Raw genomic sequence first — 20,140 nt, 5'->3', positions numbered from 1 at the left:
TCGTGTCCCCAAAATAAATAACCTGAGGGCTGCGTAACTATCTAAACAAACTCACTCACACGGACGACTTAAATAAAATTGCCGGCGCTAGACAGACATGCCGGGGGCGCACTCATATTTACAGTACATCTTACCTTAACTTACAAATTTTACACTAAACCATGGCCCAGGATCATTGAACTCTGCAAAAGAAAAGCAGTTGGCAGGGAGCCAGGCTGCCCGCATGCAGTCTCTGGCTCAAACAATGCAGGTGACAGGGAACGTGGCTGGCTGCTCACACGCAGTCCAAGGCCTTCCCTTTTGAACTGAACGCAGTGAACCACAACGGTGCATGGGCTGCACAAACGCAGTCTCCGTGCCAGCTCAAGTGGCACACGCAATGAGCACAACGAATGGATGGATGAACACAAACACGGTGCACGGGCCGCCACTGCAGGCCCGTGTTGTAGCTGCCAACAGGGCAGTTCTTGCAGCTTGCAAACTGTTGCCTTGATCCTGGCGCACATGGCAATGAACAGGGGGGGGCAAAGCAAAAATTGAACGGGGCTGGTGAACATGGGCAGTGGGCATGGCATGGCAAAGGTGAGCAGGCAATCACAGCCCGCAGAAGAAGGCCGCTGCAGGCAAACACAGCCGGCAGATGAACTGGCCGGCACAGGCCTTGCAGCACACAGCTGCCGATGAAGTTGGCCGGCCTCCGCCTTGAAGCAAAACACGGCCAGCCGATGAAGTTGGCCAGCCTTTGCCGTTCAATGGAGGTTGGTGGAGGGAGTGCGGTGGTGCTGGCCACTTGGAAGGCGGGCTCGGACCTACCTACCTGTCTCCCTCCCACCTATCGCCTTTGCCTGTCACTGTACATACCCACTCCCTTAATTTGTCCAAACCCCAATTTAGCCCCAACTTATTTATTTTTTATTTTTACTTTTATGTTTACTTCCCCTCTATAAATCGTCCCCTAACCCCCTTTATCGTCCTTGTTCGGCTAACCTATTCTGTCACCTAGCCTACTCCCAACCCCTACGTTCCCTTCCCAGAGGGGAACTAGGGAGAGCAAACGTCCTGTGTCGAGGCCCAACGAAGCCTCAGAATGGCCTCCCCAGAGTTCGGCGATCTATAACCAAAGTGGGTCCAGCGGCCCACAACGACAGCGAGGGGATGGATGGTGCGGAGGGGTACATCTCCTAATCTACCCTAACCATTTAACTGTTAAACTACCCCGGGGCTTTCAACAAGCGCCTCTCGCTTAAACTATTGGTTCTAACAACCCAGATTCCCGTCGCCTGTGTTGGTGTCCTCACAATTTCGGGCCTCGCCCCCCAATTTTCTCTCCGTGCCCTCACACGGTCTCCTGGCTGGGACACGTGGCTCCCTTTGGCAGGCACGACCCTCTGCCGATTCTCCCGCTATGGCACCCCCGGGCACTACACTGCCTCCGAGCCTACCAGCTCCCTAACACCGGGGAGTGCCCCCCATGGCACCTCCCCTGAAACGCACACGTGGCAGGCCGGCCTCCCGGGCCCCTTTCAGAGGGTCACCCGTGCCCACAACACTGCCCACGCGGCTAATGGCGCCCCGGGCCCCCGCACCAAGCAGGCGCACCCGTGCCCACTACTCTATCCCGGCCCCCCATGGGCCCTTGGCCTACCGCGGCCGACTAGCCTGGTGCCCGGGGTACCCACTCAGCGATACTCACCTTTCGCAGCCACGCTCCCAAGCCCGTCAACAGGGCTCCTGCACCCCTCCAAATGGGTTTCGAGCCTACATTCCCACCAACAGCAAAACGACCTCCATTTTTCAATTTGACTAACCCAGCTAACTCACTTTACTCTGACCCCGGGGTCCCTTGGGCGGGAGTCACTCCTCCCCCCAATCACTCATCGCACCATGCATTCCCCATTCACTCCACTCACACAGACCCGCTGGCCTCACTCACTCAACAAGTACTCACCTCACAACTCACCAACTCTTCAACACACACACCACTGAACTCTGCCATCCTTCTAACTACCTCCCCTAACTAACTCGTGCTCCCACGTCGTCCCTTATACTACAGCACGTTCCTTTTAACACTACGTAGCTAAACTACGTCCCCTCTACACATCCACAAGTCTGTCACTGTCTCCTAATCTCTTTAATCAATTTCCCCACCTAAATCTGGCTACAATCCCTCTAACTAATCCATTCCACGGACTCCATGAGGACTTACCCCTGCCCCATGAAGTCGGTCTAGCTAAGCTAACCCTTCCCCCTAACTAGTTTCCATCCTGTGCCCAGGTAAGGGGGTCTTTCACCCCTTGCCCAGGAATCCTTTGCACCCGAAAGTGAGGCTTGCCCCTTTTTTTTTTTTTCATGCGCAGCACCTGCGCGGCAACTCAGAGCTCGCGCACTTTGCACCTGCCCGTGACGTCATGCAGCTGCACGTGTTCCTCGTCCCTCCTTGGACGGTTCCATCCGGCAGAGATACCCCTCCTGCCGGATTCCAACCACACGTGCAGCCATGATGTCACCGTGCGCATAAAAAAAAAAAACACAAGCCCCACGTCTCGAGGGGTTCCCCACGCGAACACATGTGCTTTGCCCGTTGGAGCTCAACACACACGATCGCGTGGAGAACCCGTCCGGTCCAAATCCATTTACCTGCCTAAACTTTGTCCGTCCGCGGGATCGGCAAATCCACCGCGTGCGTTTCCGGACCGGGACTTCACTCTCGCAAGCGAGCACGTGGTGGTCTCGTGCGTTGCACAGCACGAACCGCGTGCTCACTGCTGGGTGAACCCGGCACGGTCCCTGAAACAACTACAGCCGCTACTCGGCTTTCTTTCTTCTGTCGCCGTCGTCGTCGCCATTCAACACACGCACACCTGCGTGTTACGACGCACACAGTCCACACCATCACATTCACACGGGGAGACGCGGCTGCGTGCTCCCGCATGCCAACCGACATCTCCCTCTCATACCGCTCTCTCACACACACGGTCTCCCTGGCACACAGCGACCTTGCACACGGCCGTTCACTCACGCGTGCGGGGGCACTCACCCGCGGTGCCTCACTCGCACTCCGTGCCTCATCCACACACGCGGGGGCACTCACCCGCGGTACCTCACTCATACACACGGCGACACTCACACACGTGGTCTCTTCCACACACGGTGCCTCACCCACACACGCGGGGGCACTAACCCGCGGTGCCTCACTCGCACTCCGTGCCTCATCCACACACGGCGTGCTGGGAAGCACGTACTCCGGCACCATCGCCACCACACCACTCACACGTGGTGCCTCACTCATACTGGCCGTTTCACTCACACACACGGCCTCACTCACACACGGTGCCCCATCCACACCCGGCGTGCTGGGAAGCACGCACTCTGGCACCATCGCCACCACACCACTCACACACGGGGTCGCTTCCACACACGGTGCCGCACTCACACCTTGCACCACACACACAGGGACAACCACACTGGGGATTTGTGTCCCCACAAGGGTCTCCGGGGCCTCTATACCCCCCAAGCTCTCCGTGCACCCGTCCACAGCACTCGCCCCCTCAACCTCGCAAAGCACGACCGAACTCACCTGGTCGTGACTCGCCTCAAGGGGGCATACTCCCTCCCCTCGTTCCTGGAGGAGGCCATCCAGGTGCTCGCACTGGGTCTCTACCCAGTCCGCCAGCTCACCCCCTTTATCCTCCACTACCTCCGTGCGTGTGTGTGCGTCACTTACCCCGTCCAATTCACCCTCTATCTCCCGTGTCTCTGCCAACTCTTCACCCTTTACCTCCCTTGTCTCAACTATTATTATTTCCTTTGTCGTCATTTCGTGTCTCGTCTCACACGTTTTGGTCTCCCCATTTAATTTTTCCTCTTGGTCACCGTCGATTCCTCTGTCACGACCCTTGCCCAACACGCCCCCCGAATTATTTTTTCACCCGCCTCCACCGCGGGCCTGTCAGCCGTTGCACCCCCCTCCAGCTCGCCCGCTCCGACACGTGGAGTCGCCATTTTCAGCTCCCTGGTCACGGCCTTCATGCCCGCCTGCAGGCATCGGCCCATGTTCTGCGTCTCACCCCGTAGCTCTTTCATTTCTTCCTTCATGTTTGCTTCCATTCCGTTTATTTGCTTGTTCATTTCGTTTTTCATTTCATTTGTATTTGTATCCATCTTTTCGTTCATGCCTTTCATTTCGTTTGTATTTGTATCCATCTTTTCGTTTATTTGTTGTGTATTCGCATCCATCTTTTCGTTCATGCCTTTCATTTCGTTTTTCATATTCGCATCCATTTTTTTGATCATTTTCGCATTCATCTTTTCGTTCATTGCCGCCAGCATGGCGCATAGCTGGGCCATGTCGGATGCACTCAGCTGAGCCGTTTCGGCAAGGGTTGGGGAAGGGTTTTGGTGGAGAGGGGGGGGGAGGTGTCATACACTGCGGCCGCTGCCGCACCCATTTCGGGCTCTGGGTTCAGTTTGGCGTGTCCGTGTTCCTGCACAATCAACATTTCCTGCTCGGGGATTCCATCCTGGACCATGGATTCTACACATTCTACATCCATTTCTAATACCCCCGGCTCCCGCTCGCCTTGAGACGCCATCTTGCTTCTCTTAAAGGGTTAATTTGAATCGCTCGTAATTTGGAGGGAATCGGGGGTCGCTTCTCTCACCCCTGGACCGATTCCCGTGAATTTAATTGGAGACAGGAGAGCCCGTTTTCCTGTTCTCCAATACCAGTGCCGCGAGGAGGGCGATGAATTTGTATCGCACGACCTGACACCAGTGTTGCGGATTCGCGCCCGCCGGCGTGCTGACGGCCACGTAACTCGAATCGCGGCACGTCGCCCACCGGACGGACAATCTAGTCGTGACCCTCTCGGACTAACGCCGGGAACCAGTCACGGGTGGACCTTTCGGTCTCACCGCGATCGAGCCAATCAGCCCCCGCGTGGGATAGGGTTGCTCGCCGAATTCGACCTACCTAAGTACCCACGCGGAGGGTAGACCGGGCGATCGCACCTCGCCGCAGGTCGACTTCGGACACGGGCCACTTAAGCGACCCGTTCCGTACTATCAGAATAACCGAGCGGTGTTATCGTCGACCTCGACGGTTCGATTAATTATCGGGCGTATTCAGCCCACTACCAACCCTTTACGTGAAGCAAGATGGGGATTCAATGGGAGAAATGACGAAGCGAAGCGGGAGAACAGTTTAAATAATAAAGCACATTTATTCGCGGCACACGGGAAGCACACATATACAATTCCACCAAAAGCACACAGAAAAAACAATTCCATTTACACAAAAAGCAAATATAAAAGCGAAAACAATGCAGAGCTAATACCGACTACCGAGCACACGGCAACACTTATACAATTCTACCTCACAGACGGCGCCGACAACACATACCCAAAACCAAGGAAAAGAAATACCCCCAAGAATGAGGCGGGCCTGAGGCCGAGACCGGGTCGCGCCTACCCGTCTGGTGATGAGACGCGGAGCGGCGATGGCGCCCCAACCCCGCGGGCCTCGCGGACAGTGTCTGGCAGGGGGTGGGAAAGGGGCCCCCTTGGTCGCACTATCTCAGCGCGGGGGGGAAACAGGAGGGGGTTGTTGATGCTCGGGGTATAGAGGATCTTTATTATCCCTGGTGTGCGTCTCCACCTCGGCCAGGTCGCGCTGTCGGCCTCCCTCGGGTGCAGCTCCCTGCACGACGCGAGCACCCCCTCGTCTGGTGTCGCCGCCTTTCCACAGCTCGTCCCCTCCGTTCCGACTCCAACGCACACGACGAGCAGCTCCTCCACCCGCGAAGTCTTGACCCTCTGCTTCCGACTCTCCTACTCTCCGCCTCTCCGCCTCTGGACTCTCCGACTCTTCTTTGGACTCTCCTCTTTTTCTGACTGACGAACACGGTCCTTTTATCCCCCCGTAGCTTCGCCTTTGACCCCCTCCCTTTGACCTTTCACCTCGCTCCCCATTGGCCCGAGAAAAAGTGGGCGTGAAGGCTTTTTGATCCACAAATTTGCATATATCGATCGTCCTGGAGGCGGGGCCAAATCGCCCCTCGCTCACCGATTGGACGGCAAAAAGTGGGCGTGTGTCGTTTTTGATCCGTTTTTGAAGCACAAAATCCGTGATTTTGTACCTGCTGTTCGACGCGCGCCCTGCACGAGTCCAACACCGGTACCCACAGCGGGGCAAGAACGGTGGCGATGCTACGGTTGCGAGGTGTGACGTGAAGGTCGTGGCGGTTGTGGTGAAGCGGTGGTGTGGTTGGTGGTTGATGTTGTGGTTGTGGTGGTAATCATGGCGGTTGGTCCAAAATAAAGATAGCAAAAGAAAAACGGCTATCCTGAAGAGTCGCAGCACGCATAAATGACATGTATTCCCACTAGACAACGGGTTTGGGCCTAACTACACATGCACTTACCGAGATACCTCACCTAAGGGACCTGAATGGTGGTTTGCGAATTTGGTAACCACAACAATATATATATATATATATATATATATATATATATATATATATATATATATATATATATATATATATATATATATATATATATATATCTGTGTTCCTGTTCCTGTATTCCCTTGCTTGCTGCATTCACCTGTCAGTGCATCGCCTTTGGCATCTGTCACCTCACCCTTCTGTGAGCCTCAAATTTGTGGAGAGAAAAAAAACGTGTTCACATGTGCTTCTCATTGAGCCATTTAGCCATGGCTGCCATTTTGGTGACTGCTGGAGGAGGAACATAAAAACCCACCATAATAACTGACTGCAACACATTAAGGGAAATCATAACGGCTGAGGTTAGTTTTGTAGGCTCTATACCGCTCAACAACAGTCCACAAGTGTGGTTCCTGGCATGGCAGCCATGTCTATTTCCTCCTTTCAAATCGCTCAACTCAAGGCATAAATGGAGGTACTGTCTGTGTTGTTCGTTGCACTACAAATGTGCAATCATGTCAATGTACGACTTGTCCATGTACGGCTTGCAGTCCTCAAGCAAATGTGTCTTGACTGGCGTTGGTGTTCGGTGCCATGATGTGTTGTTCCAGTTTAAGGTGGTTGTGAGCGTTGTGGTTGTTTTTGGTGTGTTTTTGTTCCCCTATAACATAGTTTCCATACATATCCGTTGCCACAATTCACTTGCTCTACAAACACAAACAGCTGTCATTCTGTTCCTGGCTGCTTGGACATTGGTGGGAGCCATTTCCCCCATTGTTACGCTTTAATTATGCAGTGGGTCCAACCAGCTCGAGATGATTGTGGAACATTCAATCCCAATGTTCTGCTCGTTCTTCTTGAACATGGGGAACTTGTTTGCAGAAATACAATGTTTTACCATGAATAATTATATGCTGAAAACCACAAGCACCTATTTTTTTGTTTTTGTGTTTTCTTTCGGTAGGGGCGAGTTCAATGATGATTCAGTATCGGCCTCACTTGGGTCGTTGTCGTGTGGACTGCTTGAGGAGTATTTGTTGAGCGGATGATCTCAGTGACAGGTTTATGACGGGGTCAGGCAGATGCGAGCTGGCACAGGTAGCCTTGCGTTGCAGGGATTGAGAGGGGCAAAGAATATGCGTCATTGTGCAAGGCGCCCATGCTTGTTGCTTATCTGCTTTGACAAAGCATTGGTGGCATCCGTATTCAGGCCAAACGGCACAAGTCTGAGGCAGTCAAAGTATTCGTGGCATCCAAGATATAAATTATGTAATCAATCGCAAGCAAAATAATATGTTCCGTAAGAATATTTTCAAACTCGGCAGTGGTCCACACGGAACAGCGGGACAATTCCGCGTGCCTTGTGGCCCTGCTATTGATATGGAACGCACTGTCTGTGGGATTTCCGATACGGGTTAAAATTTGAACCACAGTTTAAAGTGCAGGTTCTAATCAATATACGAAAGCTGGTCTACCTTCGTGTTCTTTCATGTGGCTATTCGAATTCTGCGTAACAACAATTCATTAAAATAATGTGGCGAACATCAAGGCAGGTGTGGAGGTTTTATTTATTTAATTATTTTATCAAATATCTACATTCATGAGGATATTAAAAAGAAAAAAGAGAATTCGTGTAATCGGTAACATGTTTTATAATTTTGTGCGATAGCCTTTCGTTGATGAGACGCACCCACTGCCAAGTCCGTTTGCATTAGCCAATGGACGGGCCTTGAGATGGTTTGCTTTTCATGAAAATGTTCATCGTTCTGCTGGAACGTTTCTTCGCATTGCGATATCGTCCTTTGTGGATACTGACTTAGCTGCAGTATGATTTCAAACATTGCTGATTTGCATGTCAGTAATGTGTACAGCTGGCAGGATGGCCTAAAGGTACGCACACTCACCTCTCGGCTGTCTCGCCTGGGCTTGGGTATTGACCATTGGTTGTTCAGTAATTCCTTGCAGAACGTACTTTCGTTGTTGAGCGGCTGATGAATTTGGGACCATTTTTAGCTCACCTGGACTTTAGTCAGGTGAGCTTGTGCTATCAAGCAGTGTCCGTAAACACTCGAGTCATTATCGCTTGAAGCAAACATGCAATTTTGATGAAACTTGGCCACAAGCTTCACATCTCTTGCCTAACGAAGTTGTAGTTACCGCATCAAAATCTGTGCTCATTAACCCTTTGAACCCTGAGCTCTTTGGACTTTCGGCTCCCCCACCCTGGGCTCCCTGGAGAAAAATCCGGCCGCTCAGGTATGTGGAGGCTTGAATAGCGGCCGGTAAACCGGCCATCAGAGTTCAAAGGGTTAAGGAGGTCTACGAGGTTTATTTTTGACTCCCCCCCCTCCAAAATGAGTATTTCCTCTCTTCTCCAAAACTACACACATGATTTCGATGAAACTTGACCACAACCTTCATCACCAGTGATGTGCCAAAGTGTATCGACCGCATCAAAATCTGCACTCGTTAATGGGTCTACGGAGGGGGGGGGGAGGGGTGGTGTCAGGAGGTTGAACCCCCCCTCAAAATAGGTATTTTCCCTCTTCTCCAAATCTACACACAATTTTGATGAACCTTGACCACAACTTTCATCATTAGTGATGTTCCAGAGTTTATTGACTGCATCAACATCTGTGCTTATTGAGGGGGTCTACAGGGGTTGGGGGGTTGACCCCCCAAAATAGGTATTCGCTCTCTCTCTCTCTTCTAAAACTACACACAGTTTTGATGAAACTTGACCACAACATGCTTCATCCATGATGTACCCAAGTTTATCGACCACATCAAAATCTGTGCTCATTAAGGGGGTCTACGGGGAGGAGGGGGGTTTGACCCCCCAAAATAGGTATTTCCTCTCTTCTCCTAAACTACACACAGTTTTGATGAAACTTGACCACATCCTTCATCATCAGTGATGTACCAGAGTTTATTGACCGCATCAAAATCTGTGCTCATTAGGGGGGGGTCTACGAGTGTTTGTGTGGGGAAGTGGGGGGGGGTTTAACCCCCCAAAATAGGTATTCGTTCTCTTCTCCGAAACTGCACACAGTTTTGATGAAACTTGATTCATTGACTGTGTCAAAATCTGTGCTTATTGAGGGGGCCTATGGGGGTTCGGGGTGGTTTGACCTCCCAAAATAGGTATTTGCCGTCTCCTCTGAAACGACACGCATGATTTTGATGAAACTTGACCACAACATTCTTCACCCATGATGTACCAAAGTACCTTTGTATACCAAAGGGAAGGAAAACCTCGAGGTGCGTGTACCCACCGACACTGTGTTAGGGTTTCTCGACATAATCGGCCAGATATGCAGGCTGCCTACACGATTGGACAGAATGTCTAGGCATGGAGAATGGTGATGGTGTACGCAAGGACGCCATGGTGTACGTCATTGGAGGCTTTCAAGTGCATGATTACTGGTTGGACCATTGGTTGAAACATCCACACAGGGTGCAGGGGTGGCATGGGGTTGACAGTACAAGCAGAGGTCGGATCCAAATCAATGCGACCTGTGTAGGCAGGTTACGATAGTTCAGGGTGCACAGGGACCTGTGTAGGCAGGTTACGATAGTTCAGGGTCATAGCAAGGACACCTGGTTTTTCTTCATTTTAGTGCTGAAGAAACCAGCGAGCAGAGGTTTGCAGTTGCACCCAACGTACACTGTGGCGCGAACACAGGTGTGTGTGTGGTCGATCCATCAGTAACAATCCACAACTGGTTTGACACTTCTCGGTAAGGTTGTTGTGCCATGTGACTAAAGGGCTGCCTGAGCTTTAGCGAGCACAGCGGTTAATTAGTCTGTTCACGACACACGGTCCTGTGTGTGCCAGCCGGCACAAACATCGTCCAAGGGGGACAAGGGACAAGGCAGCTGCATTTTGTAAAACACGCACAAGGACCTTGTGAGTGCCATTAAAGGCCTTTCACAGTGGTAGGTGGGTAGCAGAAGCTTGGAGTGGTGACTTGGTGAGGAGGCCACAAGGCACAGATAACTCTGTGTACTGGCGGGTTGTGAAACAACTACGAACGCTGATTGGTACTACCAATCTTGGCAGGGTATCACTACCTCACATGTTGGAAATTGAGGGGGTTCGAAATCAAGCAAAGAACGTGTGAGAAGATGGACTTCAGGTGAGTGTAAAAAGGTGCAAGCCCTGTAGATTCTAACGGAGTCAGGCGGGTGTCTCCCGCTCGCAGGTGGACTCTGTTCGTTCCACCGCTCTGTGATTCCAGGAACCAGAAAGGGCGGGCTAAATGCGAGAGAAGCAGGCGGGCCAGATGATGGGAGGGTGGTAAGAGTGAGTGGAAGCGGGCGGGCCAGACGATAGCAGGATGGGTGCCAGATGATAGAAGGTGCCGGGAAAGAGAAGATGATTCACTTTTATTCTTCCCCAGTTGGGGCGGCGCTCAAGAGCGGAACAGGTGGAGTGATGAGTGTTTCCTCATACCCTCATTGGCGCGGGGACTCAAACCACTGCGTTGGCCCCACTTCGGTGAGGATGTCCCACTGAAAATGGCCCCATTTGCTCTAAGCTTTGCCATGCGACGGAGCTCTGAAAACCTCATCGGGTGATCATGCGCCCCGATCATGAGCGCACCTCGTCGTCCCCGCTGGTCCCAAAAGGCGGCGGCGGTGGTGGTTATTGATGACTCGTTGAGCAATGGCAGCGGTGGTGTTGCGTTACAGTTGTCGTGCAGCGAGTTCGTGATGGAAGCGGTTGTGGTCGACATTGGAGCATCATTGTTGAGTGTTGGCGAGCTTGGGTTGTGGTCTGATGTCATCGGGAGTTTTATGAAGGCGTTGCAATGGTTGCAGGAATGTTGTCGCATTGGGGAAGGTCTGAGGTAAGCGTTGGTTTGAGAATGGCGCAAGGTTTGAATGGGAAACGGTGTGCGTATGCAAATTAACTGCCTGTTGCGAGGGTCTGTGGCGTGCATACCTGCGTGAAGGACAGGTGGGATCGTGTGTGAAGTGAAGCAAAATAAAATGTATTAAAGAATAAAGACCTGCCTAAAAGCCCTCGTAATGCATTTTGGCCCATCAACCCACTAGACATAAGAGAAGGGCTATCTGAAACGGGTACGAATGAAATAACTGTCTCTGGACCGCTATACGTTGTGTGCCATAGCCTTGGGGGGAGTGCCGGCTTCTCAGAACTGTAACAATACATTACTCGTGCTGTGCACGGGAGGGGGCTGGACAGCCTGTATGTGAAGGACTTGGGCAAAAAACTTATTGCTGCTGACCTCAGCAGAAGTGAGGTGGATATCAATGGCGAAACGACAAATGCTGAATCCACGATTGTCACAGGTGGGATTCCTCACATAATTTCCTCATTCTGCTTTCAGCTCAATCTCTCTATTTTCATTCCAACCACAAATTAATACTATACCAGTAATATAACAGAATACAATGTTACAAACATTTGTGAAGTAAATGAAGAGAAATGCTGTTCTGACGTGACATCAGGATCGGGAGCAGCTTCGTGCAGAGTGAAACTCAAAATCGTAGTTGTATGAAGGTATTTATGAAACCTCCCACCCACCTTGGGACACCGGCTCGGACCCCGAAACGTTCCAGAGAAGGTTTGGCAGGGCTACCCCCAAAACTGAGGGAGTAGTTCGGGGACGGACGGATGGATGCATAATTGTGATGGGACAGGTTTTGCTTGAAGGGGCTAGCCCAGGTCTCACCGGAGATAAATTCTGGAGGACACCTGAGTGCGAGTCAAAATTGCATACCTGGTACGAGGACCGCGAGCGTGGTAAATTTAGTTGTTAATTTCATTTATTGACGCAATTGTATCCTCAATATAATTGAACGCTAGAGGTGTGAGGCAAAATAATGGATTTATTCTGAGGGATTTATTCTATTGCTCGAGTGCTGTCGGTGGCGTGGTTGATGTGAGCATGTCAAGGGTGGAGGCGTGCTCGTCGACACCCTTCTGGTGAAACCCAGATTGTCGCAGCTCAGATATCACTCATTGCTCCTTGAGTCCGACTCGTATCACGACTGCTCGTGGTCGCTGACTCGCGCTACTTGGCTGTGCTGTACCCCCAACTGACCAGTGCATTCCAACTGGCGCGAGCTCTCATTCTCAAATGCCTCAGCATGAGCAGGCGCTGACTTTTATTGACTTCGCACTCGACGTCACCGCAGCTGTTCCATTGGTCGAGCACCTGCCATGTAACCTCTCGGCGCATGGACTGTCGGCCATGGTGATGCCATGCGCCAAATGTCCAATCCACTTGGACACCATGACCCTCAAACACATGGCCAGGAGGTTAAATAAAAGGGGTGGTCGAGGTCACGAAAACACATAAAAACAGATGCTGGTGGGAAGATGAGGGTCTGTCTACACAGTTGATCCTGACAAGACCAACTGGATTAATTATGAGACAACTTATTCCACCATTAATTATGAAAAAAGAGCCAAGTTAATAATGTATTTTTTTTACCCCTCAGGTCATTTTTTGGCAAAATGTTTGTTCACCTTTTGTATCTCCTGCCTCTTTGTACTTTTCAATCGCACTCTTCCCTGCAGGGCTTTAAGCTCAGCTATTTAATTAATACCAGGTGGGATTAACTTGGCCCGTCATCCTTCCGAGGTCGGCAAAATGAGTGCCAGCTTGCTGGTATACTGTGTGGGAGTGGTGACCCATCCAGGATTGTGCCCAATAGCCAAGGACACTGCTTAGGCAGCACCAACGCTCTGCACAGAGTATGGTCCCAATCTCCTCCATTCTTTCTCACAATGTTTTCAACCCTTATTTAACCCTACCTAACCCTAACTCCTATTTAACCCTACCTAACCCTACCATCTTATGAGCAGATTTCTATGTTTCCCTGTGCTCCGCTCCTCTCCTCTTTTCTTATTCATTTCCCTGTTTGCTGTGTCCAGCTGTTGCCCCCCCCCCAATCATTTTATTGCCACATACCCCTCGATTATTCTGGTTTTTTTGTATACACCAACAAATACCCTCCCTCAACTTGTCCCTGTGGCAGTTCTCCTCCTCGAGCATATTGAGAATGACGACCTAAGCTCGAAGACGCTTAAAATAACCGATTTTGGCCTGGCACGGGAATGGCATCGCACTACAAAGATGAGTCAAGCGGGAACTTATGCATGGATGGCACCGGAGGTTGTAAAATTCTCAATGTTCTCCAAGGGCAGTGATGTATGGAGGTGAGTTTGGAAACATCATGTTTTTTTTTTTTTTTGTTTTTTTTAATAACTGGCATACAGTTGAAGATGTGGTACTTATGGTGATTAATTCAATTTTCCATCATCATTCCCAGCTTGACTTATGTTTCTTAATTATTATATTTAATCCCCACTTTCCTGAATGACATTTTGACTTTACTCATTGTTGCTTTTGTGAGTAGTCTGTCAGTTCGACTTAAAGCACAAGATGTCCATGATAAGTGCAGTAAATAACAAGGTACTTTTTTGCAGGCTCCTTGCTCATTCATTTATGCCAGCTACAATCTGATAACTGACTTGTTAGTTGGTTGTATTGACTTTACCTAAACAATGTTGTTGGGTCTGTCATTTGGTCATTGCCTTATGCCTCCAGCCATTTGTGGTGGGTATTTTTGTGTTGACCATAGTGGTGCTTCACCCTTTGAACCATGGTGGCCATTTTTCCAGCTGCTATTCAAACCTCCATATACCCACGCGGCTGGTTTACTGGCCACTTTTCAAACCTCCATATGCCCGCATGGCCGGATTTTTCTCCAGGGAGCCAAAGGTGGAGTAGCCGAAAGTCCAAGGAGCTCAGGGTTCAAAGGGTTAAAGAGAGAATGAAAATTTTAATTTAATTAATAGCCACTGAAGTCTCTGGATGTTTTCAGTTGTTGGCTTCAAGTGAGCAGCTGCTGGCACGTCTGTACTTCCCCCCCCCTCCCCCCCTGTAGCTATGGCGTTCTTCTATGGGAGCTGCTGACTGGCGAAGTACCTTATCGTGGAATTGATGGACTGACCGTCGCGTACGGTGTGGCAGTGAACAAATTGACACTTCCAATTCCCACCACCTGCCCGGAACCGTTTGTTCGCCTTATGGAAGGTCTTTTGTGAAAGCATTATGTTTAAATTTGGGTAATGGGGAATTCTTGGAACAGCTGCTTTAGTAGAAGCGATAAATAATGTGATAATGTTAAATTGAAATGTTTTTTTTTTTTCTTGTTTGATTTTTTTTTTCTTTTCATTCCACATGTGCCGCACATTTTTGAATTGACATGTTAAACGAAGTAATAGATTGTATCCTTTAGAGCTCATTGTTAGCCCGTTTGTGTCTGCCTGGTCGGCCGTGATTGGAAAAACAGGGAACTATAAGATTGTCATTTTGGTGTTTCACATGCAGGGCGAGGCATCAATGTGTGTGCCGTCCATCGGGAGGACGTTAAACCGGAGCACCCGCCTGCCATCTCTGGTCGGTGGTGGACGTTAAAGATCCTGCGGTGTCTTTCGCAAAGAGTAAGCAAGTTATCACCGGCACCTCAACAAATTACAAATGCCTGCCTTAACTGTCTTTTGGGAAGGCAATGGCAAACTACCCAGCATAACCTTTAGTGAGGAAACTGTTTCGGCAGGACTGACACTCTGTCAAGAGTATGGTACATTTGCTTGATTGGGAATGCTTACATTTGAAGCAAATTTTGATGGTTTTAGTCTATTTTTGTGCAGCTAATTGATGTGCCATAAGTAGTCCATGAGCCAGACAAGAGTTGACTACCAGAAGGGGGACTAAAAGCCGCTATATTTTCCAGTTAGGTTGATGACTGTAGTAAATAAAAAAAAAATGTGATGGACATCTTGAAAGAGTAGATAAACAACTTTTTGGTGGCCATCTTGGAAAATAGCTGCCTCATTTGATCATATTTCTGAAAATTGATGACAACTTAGCAATGGCTGATCTGAGTGAGGCATATACAACCCTAAATAAGATATGTTCATTATAACATTTGGCACAATCCAGTATAACCTTTGTAAATATTGGTTCATTGGATTCCAAAATAATTGAGAATACAGATCAGAATTTGAATTTTTCTCAATTTTTTACACCCAGCATCATGCTTACTGAAATATTGATGATATTTAACATGCGGATATAAGAAATATTTAACAGGAGCAAACGCAACTCGTCACTTTGCGAACAGTGGTGTGAATGGGAGGGGGGTGGAGAAAGAGAAAGGGAGAGAAGGAGGAGGGGAGGCAAAGAGGACGAAGCGAAGGGAGGGGAAGCGAGTGGGTGAAGAAGGGGAAGCTGCAAGGGGGGTGGAGGTGGGTAGAGCGACACCTCACAAACGTTGCTATACACTGTGGGAGTAAGGGGTATATGGGAGAGAGAGACCGAGAGAGAGAGAGACCGAGAGAGAGAGAGACCGAGAGAGACCAAGGTGTGGGAGGGGTGTTGCATTTTATTTGGATGGGGGAGTGAGGGGGGAACAGACAGACAGAGTGGGGGGGGGGAGAAAAAAAAGAAAGGTGAGGGGTGGAGGTGGCATTAGCAAAGAGAGTGATCTGTTATGCTTAATGACCGAACACAAATTAAAAAAACTCATGTCAGAACAGCTGTACACACAATGACACTTGTTAACCACTGGCACATCTGCAAAAACTTTGATATCCCAGTTCCAGAAAATTTGTGGGAACATTATCCAAAAGCATGGACTGAAAACATGGAAGTACCACTCACATATGATCTAATGATCCCATCGAGCATGAACATCGAAAACAAAGCATTGTGACCAGATATCATATCATTTATTGACGCAATTGGTACAAAAATGAGAGAAGAAGGCATTGCTAATTGAGGTGTTGATACCAGTGATTTTGGTCTAATTGATGCAGAAATCAAGAAAATGACGAAATACCAAGACCTCAGGAATGAAGTGAAAAGATCCTGGAAGCTGAAGAATGCCAAAGTTGTACCAGTGATAATTGTAGTTACGGGAATGATGACAAATAACCTCACAGAGATATTAAAAACTATCCATGGAAACTACATTTGGAAGCTATACGGGGCTCAGCGACGATCCTGAAGAGAGGCTTCAGTACAAAACTTTGAGAACAGAAAACTTCACAGCTTGGTCCATGAATCGTGACCCCTTACCGAAATTAAGGTGCATACTTTGAACCTGCCCTGGGAGGACTCCATTCCACATTCTGAAGCCCGCACATGTAGATACCCATCAACACACACACACACACACACACACACACACACACACACACACACACACACACACACACACACACACACACACACACACCTGGTCGGTCTTGGTTTCACCTCCTGAAACCCTCCCACATGTGGAGATAGCTGGCAACAGTACCTTGCACATACACACATGTATGTACACACACACACACACACACACACACACACACACACACACACACACACACACACACACACACACACACACACACACACACACACACACACACACACTGGTGCCAAGTGCCATTGTGATAATGCAGTTTATGTATGCACACATGCAAATGTACACACGCATCACTTAAATAAAAACGACCAACACAGATTGACCTTGAAACAGCGTTCTTTGATAGAGGATTTAAAGTGGGTAATTAGTGAAATTTAATTCATAAATGTACCAAGCCAGAGAACACAAAATGTCGATCTATACTCTGTGCCTTCACAGCTCGAACAAACATGGCGAACACCTGGTCGGATGGACCATGTTTTTTTTTTTAATGTTGAAGTGAGAGGTGAATTACAAATGGAGATCGCACAAAGCGATCCTTGCACATTTTCAGTGTATAATACACCTCCCGAGTCGCTGCACGGAACCGCTGGACCCAACAAAAGCAGAAACGTACATCTAATTGATGTGAGATTGAAAAAACAACGAAGCAGCTTGGAGAGTGCTCGCCAAGTGGCTTAACCATTCAAGCAAGCACTCCAGCAAAACGGTCGATATGAAACGGCTCCCTTGGCACATAATTGGCAATCACCGAACCGTCATATTAAACGTGCACCTCCCGGAGACGCCCAGAATGTCACATATGTCCGAATTGGACAAATGAACACTTTTCTCGGAGTCAGAACTGCTTGTAAGTTCGATTCTTGAGCTTAACTTTTGTAATTCGTTTTAGTTTAAGAGATACTGGTGGTGCACGCATATGCAGTCACGACTGCCTCCACAAAGGATAAGAAGCGCACAATCAAGGCACCGAGTGCGCAACTGCCAACATACGTTATTGGGAAAAGGAACAGTCCACCCACAATAGTACCACCCTGTTTGGGAACATAGTTATAATTGCTTAAAGCAGAAAATTAGAAATGCATAATGTCCTGTCTCATCCTCTCGGACCATTGCCCTGGGCATTAGCAAACGGTGATGGTACTATGAAGAAAACAAATACGGCTATTTTGTCAAAACACCTTGAGAGCAAAGTTTTATTGGCAGAGGATGGCCCTTATCCACATGCTACACTCATCAATGCCATGGGACTCGTGCATAAACTGCTTGGTAAGAATCTAACATTCAGTGAACTCTCTGATTATGTGTTCTCACAAATGCTGTACTCGAGCCAAGGAAATGATAGAATGGTATTTAACGTATACCATGATCACTCAATTAAATCTGCTGAACACATTCAACGTGGTGCTGAAAAAGGTAGAGCATTCAACAATATAATGCCAGGTCAGAAGATCAAGAATTGGAGGCGGCTTCTCTCATGCTCGGAGAGGAAGAACAAGTTGACTGCTTTTCTCGCAGAGTGCTGGAAGCAGAACAAGATCAGGGCAAAGCTTGGAAACATAAGCACATTTGTCATGTCTGGTAACAGGTGCATCAAGTTAACTGCAGATGGTTGGCTAGAAATCGATGACCTCCAATCCAGCCAAGAAGAGGCAGATGAACACATCCTGTTGCATGCCAAAAACGCTGCAGGAAACTTCCCGGCACTTGTTTGGATCGCAGAGGACACAGATATATATCTTCTTCGTTTGCCTTGGGTTGAGCAAAGACGTGAACAGCAAAATATTAATCAGATGTGGATCCAAATCATCTGTTAGGCTTGTCAACATCACAAAACTTGCTGCTACACTGGGTATTGGTGTGTGTGTATTATTGATAGGACTTCATCCGTGGACTGGATGTGACACCCTCAGTGCATTTGCCGGGCAAGGAAAGAGGAAGACATTGAAAAACCTCCTGCATGATCAGAAGCTCGTAGATGTCTTTGCATTACTTGGAACGAGCTGGAACATGACCATGTTCTGCATCATCCAGGAGTTTGTTTGTCAACTTGACTGTCACAATTCCAAAGTGACTAAAGTTAATGAACTCAGATAGAACTCGGATACCAAATGTTCCGCAGCACACAAGAAGAGCTCAAATTGGCACAGCTTCCACCATGTGAAGACACACATACACACACACACACACACACACACACACACACACACACACACACACACACACACACACACACACACACACACACACACACACACACACACACACACACACACACACACACACACACACACATCTAACTACCAGGTAGCAATATGGCAACGGAGTTGAGTCAATTCGCCAGATATTCTTAACCCCAGTTAAGTGCACGGATGGACAAGAAGTGAAGATGGCAGCCTTGCTATCCATGGATGACAGGATCCCCGCTCCCAAAGTTGTTCTCAGTTTGATGTCGTGCAAGTGTGCTCGCTCTTGTCGGCCAGCTGACTCCTCATGCACCATTAACGGCCTGCAATGTACAGCAGCGTGAAAGTTGCACACTTGCTCCAACATGGTCAGTGATTATGAGGAGCCAGAACATGACCAGCAGGACACATCAGACGGTGATGACGAATGAAAGGACACCTACATAAGTATATGAGTAATTATCTGAAACGTGAAGAATAGCATTATAGCTCGTACTTGCCTTCTATCTGCATGTGTAATAGTTCAATATCATAAATATTTCAGTAAGAATGATTCCAGGTGTATAAAAACTTTTGTGAGAAAAATCCAAATTCTGACCGATTTTTCTCAATTATTTTGGAATCCAATGGATAAATATTTACAAAGGGAATACTGGATTGTGCCAACCGGACGTAGTGGCGTGCGCCTGTAATCTGGCTACTCGGAGGCTTGGGTTGGAGGATCGCTTGAGGACGGGAGCTCTGCACTAGGCCGTGCTATGAGAGCGTGTAGTATATGGCGAAACCGAAATCATGGCGAATCATGGCGAAACCCAATCTTTATCCCTGTGTCGTAAGAGGCGACCAGGGTTGCGTCAGGAAGGGCATCCGGCGTAAAACCTATGCCAAATAAACCTATGTCATAACGGATGATCCGCTGTGGAGACCCCGAATGGGAGCAGCCGAAAGACGAACAACAATAACAACAACAACAACAACATACTGGATTGTGCCAACTTTTATAATGAAGATTTGTTAAGGATTGTATGTGCCTCAGATCAGGCATTGCAAAGTTATCATCAATTTTCAAAAATATGATCAAATGAGGCAGCCAATTTCCAAGATGGCTGCCAAAAAAGGTGTTCAGCTCCTCTTTCGCGATTTCCATCACATTTTAATATTTACTACAGACGTCAACCTAACTGGAAAATATGGCCGCTTTTAGTCCCCCCCCCCCTTCTGATAGTCAACTCCAACATATTGTTGTGGGCCAGGGGTCGGGTGAGAAGA

General features: G+C 48.7%; 1 protein-coding gene across 3 annotated transcripts in view; it reads left to right on the top strand.

Moving 5' to 3' along the window:
• Positions 1 to 20,140, top strand: part of LOC147020263 (mitogen-activated protein kinase kinase kinase 9-like) — a 118,779-nt gene that overhangs the window by 53,701 nt on the left and 44,938 nt on the right. For all 3 annotated transcript variants that reach the window (XM_085895506.1, XM_085895507.1, XM_085895505.1), the window contains exons 5-6: positions 13,461 to 13,641; positions 14,373 to 14,521. In XM_085895506.1, coding sequence (XP_085751632.1) covers positions 13,461 to 13,641; positions 14,373 to 14,521 — 330 coding nt within the window. The remainder of the gene's footprint in view (positions 1 to 13,460; positions 13,642 to 14,372; positions 14,522 to 20,140) is intronic.

The sequence above is a fragment of the Eptatretus burgeri genome, chromosome 9 (genome assembly GCF_056783735.1).
Source record: "Eptatretus burgeri isolate ZD-2024b chromosome 9, Ebu_testis_v1, whole genome shotgun sequence".
Taxonomy (NCBI): domain Eukaryota; kingdom Metazoa; phylum Chordata; class Myxini; order Myxiniformes; family Myxinidae; genus Eptatretus; species Eptatretus burgeri.
Note: the sequence above shows the minus strand (reverse complement) of the source record. Positions and strands in the feature narration are given on the sequence as shown.